This window comes from Alosa alosa, chromosome 13, assembly GCF_017589495.1.
Source record: "Alosa alosa isolate M-15738 ecotype Scorff River chromosome 13, AALO_Geno_1.1, whole genome shotgun sequence".
In the NCBI taxonomy this organism is placed as follows: Eukaryota; Metazoa; Chordata; class Actinopteri; order Clupeiformes; family Clupeidae; genus Alosa; species Alosa alosa.
The window spans coordinates 23983944-23988943 of record NC_063201.1 but is presented as its reverse complement, the minus strand read 5'-3'; the positions used below and the strand labels follow the sequence as shown (position 1 = coordinate 23988943).

The window sequence follows — 5000 nt, the reverse complement described above, 5'->3', positions numbered from 1 at the left end:
GCATAGAACCTACTCTGCCCCCGCCATCAACGCATTGCAGGTAACACACACACACACACACACATATTCACTTACACACAAACTCAGCCACGGCCATCAACACATTACAGGTGTACACACACACAAACACACACACACATTTATTTTCCAGTGATGTTTTCTTAGCTCTGTGTGTGAGCATGACCGTGCATGGGTGTGTACAGTACGTGTGTGTGTGTGTGTGTGTGTGTGTGAGCACAGGTGTGAAGCAGAGAGCAGAGCTCAGCTTGGCTCAGCAGGTGAAGTAAAAATAGTGTGTGTCCTGTCCCATGATGAGAGGAAGGTTTGTTTGTTGTTATTAAGCTCTGTGTGTGTGATGTTTGTTTATGTATGCCTCAGTGTATGACATCCCCAGGGCACACACACACACACACACTGACACACACACACACACACACACTCACAGAAAAACACTCACACACACAAACACTTGCACTCACTCACAAACACACCTGTGGTGTTTCCTGTGAATAGGCCTCCACGTATGACAGCCCAAAGAAGGAGAAGAGATCAACCAGGAAGTGGCGATCGAAAGAGTCAAAAAGCACCCTACAGGTACACACTCTCTCACACATATGTACTGCACACACACACATTCATATAATGGCCTCAATTGCAGTGGTGGAACTAGACTGGGTGGCCAGGGGGTGGCTAAGGCTATTTCCATACAGCAGGGTGTTTACAAGGGTTTAGACTTGCTGTTGTCTCTCCCTTGTTTGCATTTCCCCTTTTGGCAGTAGGGTTGGGCAACAAACCTGGTTCAATGTTGTATGCGCCGAGGCAGACGGTAGTAACGACATAACAACGTGGATTTCGGTGCCTCATTTCGATGCCACTTAAATCACCAACGTTTTTTTCTTTTTTAAATAAGAAGCATCACTTCTTAATCAGTCATGGGTGTGTTTTGGGTGTAACATCCTTTAAACCAATGATAATCTGTCATTCCCTTTAACAACAAGCAGTGCAACTTCAAACAGCACATCAGTATTTTTATAGTCAGTGGCGCATTTGAAGGAATCTGCTTGCACGCAACATCGTATGGAACAGAGATTCCACTAAACCTTGCTTTACAAAAACCTGTTTGTGACTAGCAGAGTATAGCCTAAATGTACATGCATCTGCACTCGCCTATTATTTGAACTTATAGGCAAAGTGAAATTAACTTCACCATGGTCTCATAGTCAATGACAAAACAGTTCTACACAGTTAATTACTTTCACTATTGACTGACAAGGGGTTACCATCGAAAACATAGCCTGAAAAAAGCAACACTTACTCCAATAATGTTCGAATGACTGAATATATGTACCATATATTGATGGGAATAAAAACGATTGTCTCCCTCTCCCTACTTGCAGTTGCACAAATATATGTCAGAAATGTCACAACAAACACACACGCACATGCACACACACACACACACACACACACACACACAGCTCTTGGCATTCTGATGGGGTTTTTCACAAACACACACAAGGTCACTCTAAGAAAGAGTGTGAAGTCACTACTCTAATAGAGTGTGTGTGTGTGTGTGTGTTGTAGGTGCCTAGCTGTATATCGTCGTTACGTCTTCACTCGTCCAATCCCAACCTGTCATCTGTGGATCTGACCAATGAGAAGGCTTATGGTTACACAGAGCCGCTTGACACCCACGATGACGTGGCCAGACTGCAGGAGGAGTTCTGCCGAATCGCAAGCAGCTGTGAGCATCACACACACACTGTAACAACCTGGCTCCAAGTCGCCACAAAACAGAGGACACACGTTTTAACCTAAGAATTTATTAACTAATATAACAAAAAGTAATGCATACATTTAAGAAGATGTCAGTGCTACCTGAAAAAAATATACTTAAAAAAAAAGAAACTTATAAAAGGAAATCTTGAAGGCAACAAAGACAAAGTTAGAGGAGATTGCAGATTTATCTGGTTCCCACTACTGACCAGTTAAACTGTGAGAGCCAGGGCACTTTAACATAGGCTGCACTCACTGTGATTCTGTGACTTTGTGTAATGGAACTGGTGAGTCTTGAAGTTTTCAATAATTTGCCGACATGATATGCCGATTGAAACGCGTTCCACTCAGCCTGCTACAGTAGGTGGCTACTGGCTACCAGGCTCATAATTCACTTTTAACAGAACATGTCTAGCTAGCATCATGTCATTACATGCTTGTATTTCCAAAGGAACTTAACATCATTGTTAATATTGTGCTATACTGTACATGTGGCACAAACAATGTTAGAGTTTGTGGACTATCCATAGGCTATATTTGAATGGAGCTGGTAAAAAAAGATCATTATGAGAATGTGTGAACACAATGGGTTTAAAGTAACAGTGCACAAATGAGTTAAACAGCATCAAATGAGTAGTATTTCTTAAGAAATTCATACTTTAAAGGGACACCAGGCAACGTTTTCATGTTAATTAATCATCTTCGTAAGTCGGTACAGTATATGGTTAAATGACTCATTACAGGGCGAATGAAGACTCTCTCGTCCACCCCTACTGCCTGTAGGAAGAATATCCTGCTTGCAAGTTCAGTGTATCGTACCCGCCGACCTTCAGTATCACAAAGTCTCAAATATCACGATAAGTAGGATCAGTTTACATCCTGCATCCACAGCATAGCGATTGTTGCAAACGTGTGTATAATGGCAGAGCCGGCGAAGAAGCAGCGAAAACCCTTGACGGAAGATGCAAAGACAAGGAAAAGAGCTTCAGACCGAAATGGAGGGCTCGCGACACGATCAACATCGCATAGACGCTTAGGGGAGTTTCAGAGAAAAGCATCAGGCTTGCCTGGTATCCCTTTAAAACCAAATTACTGTGTCATTATTGTCATTTAAATAGGTTAATATAAAAGTGTTTTACTTTTACCTTTGTGGCTACTCATTCATTTTGTGATCTATGTTGTATTTATTATGCCATTTAAGAAGCTTTAGTCTTTAGAGAGAAAATTTACTTTTTAATTTCGATGATTGATTAATTCATTTCAAATTATGAGAATTATTACCGGTAGTTCTTTTTTTTAATTGTTTGACAACCCTTATATCTGTGTGTGTGTGCAGTGCACAGCAGTATGACTCTGGCTGTAGGACTACTGAAGACAGAAAAGGAGCGACTGCAGCAAATTGTGGAACAGGAGCTGCCTAGTCACGCCCCCAACTCCCAGGTGCTGGGTCTCAAGAGCGCACTCACAGCGGTACGTGTGTGTGTGTGTGTGTGTGTGTGTGCAGTAGTTAAAGTGGGATTTGGAACCCTCAAATCCAGTGTCAGTGCAACTGGGAAAAATTACTCATCTATTCAACATATTGAATATTCTGGTGTAGCAATACGGTATTTGTTGGGACAAGATAGTGTCACTGTGGCACCAAGTATCACAACACTTATTTACTTAATATTTTAATTGTTTTATTTTGGTCCATTTATCTACTCTGATATGATGACAATACTATGGTAAAGAATTGCTGAAGACCACATTATGGAACATAACCTTGTTTTTCTGGTGTTTCATTGTAAATTAAAACATAAAAATGGGAAAAGTCCAAAACTGACTCATATTTAACATTCCAAAATGGCTACAGACACAACTATAACATAAATAAATCACAACCTAGATGGACCTACTGCAGAATCAATAGCCACGTTTACATGGACACTTTTAAACCGATTAGAAACAGAATAATCAGAGTAAGAATTCTCATATAAACACCTTAGTCGGAATGAAAATTCCTGATCCGATCAGAATTTTAATCGGTGGTGTAGTCCGCTCCTATTCCGAATGAACAGCCATGTATACAGTCATTTGGATTGACTGCTGTTTCTTTTCAAGGAAAAGTAGGCAACAACAGAACGTACCCCATGTAACGGCATGAATTTTTCAATTGTAATAGTTTAATCGGAATGACAAAAAAACTGTCCATGTGAACGTGGCTAATGTCAAAGTCAAAATGCAGAATCAAAATCAAGTTTTGCGGTATCATAAAACGTAAGAAATTGCAACAGTATTATATGATGGTCCAAAATACTAAGCTAGTATCTTGGTCACCCCTGTGGCTATTTGAGTGCATGTATGCCGGTTCATGAAGTTATGAAGACATTAACATTATCAACGTGGTGTCCAATTAGGAAACAAGTATTCATGGACAATATTTTTTCTCTGTTAGCTACCTTGCAGTTCACAACATTCGTCATTGACCAGCAGAGTCATATACTGCCCTGCAAAAAGTCTAACTCAGAGCCTTGTTTCTTTGAGTTGTATTTGTTGTCCTGTTTAAATTGTGGATTTGTAATATTACTTCACCTTGGACTTGAACTCCAACATACACTTACACTGGCTAGAACAGCAGCTGTAAACACAGCGACTTCATCTGCCTGAACTGGTGTAGATGCACTCAACTCAGACAGGAGAACCGTGAAAACATAGGGAAGGGACAAGAGGGGGCGTGTGTGCGCATCCTGCAGGCGTTGGTTCAGAAATCTGAGCTGCTTGAGCGTGTGTGTGTACGTGCGTGCACACGTGTGTGTGTGTGTGTGCATCCTGCAGGCGTTGGTTCACAACTCTGAGCTGTGTGAGCGTCTAAGTCGGATTCATGCTGAGTCGCCTTATCCGAAGTCCCTCGGTGGTCATGATAATAACCGGGCTACAAGACAGGTGTGTGTATGCACGCCCCACGCCATTCATTCGGGCCATCATCATCATCATCATCATCGCACTCTTCCTCTCCTCCTCCTCCTCTCCTCCTCTTCCTCCTCATCAACGTCGTTGTCGTGTGTGCGTGCGTTTCAGTATTTTATTTATTTTCATCGTTCTCGTCGCTTTTGTTCCTGTTTGTTCACACACCCTCATCTGGAGAGAGACAGCAGGCATTAACACATACACACACACACACACACACACACACACACACACACACACACCCTCATCTGGAGAGAGACAGCAGGCATTAACACACA

General features: G+C 41.8%; 1 protein-coding gene across 1 annotated transcript in view; it reads left to right on the top strand.

Annotated features, from left to right (window-relative positions):
• Positions 1-5000, top strand: part of osbpl3b (oxysterol binding protein-like 3b) — a 67733-nt gene that overhangs the window by 41995 nt on the left and 20738 nt on the right. The window contains exons 8-11 of the mRNA XM_048261298.1: positions 1-40; positions 514-594; positions 1585-1744; positions 3113-3246. The exon at positions 1-40 is cut by the window's left edge and continues 64 nt beyond it. Of these exons, the coding sequence (XP_048117255.1) occupies positions 1-40; positions 514-594; positions 1585-1744; positions 3113-3246 (415 nt within the window). The remainder of the gene's footprint in view (positions 41-513; positions 595-1584; positions 1745-3112; positions 3247-5000) is intronic.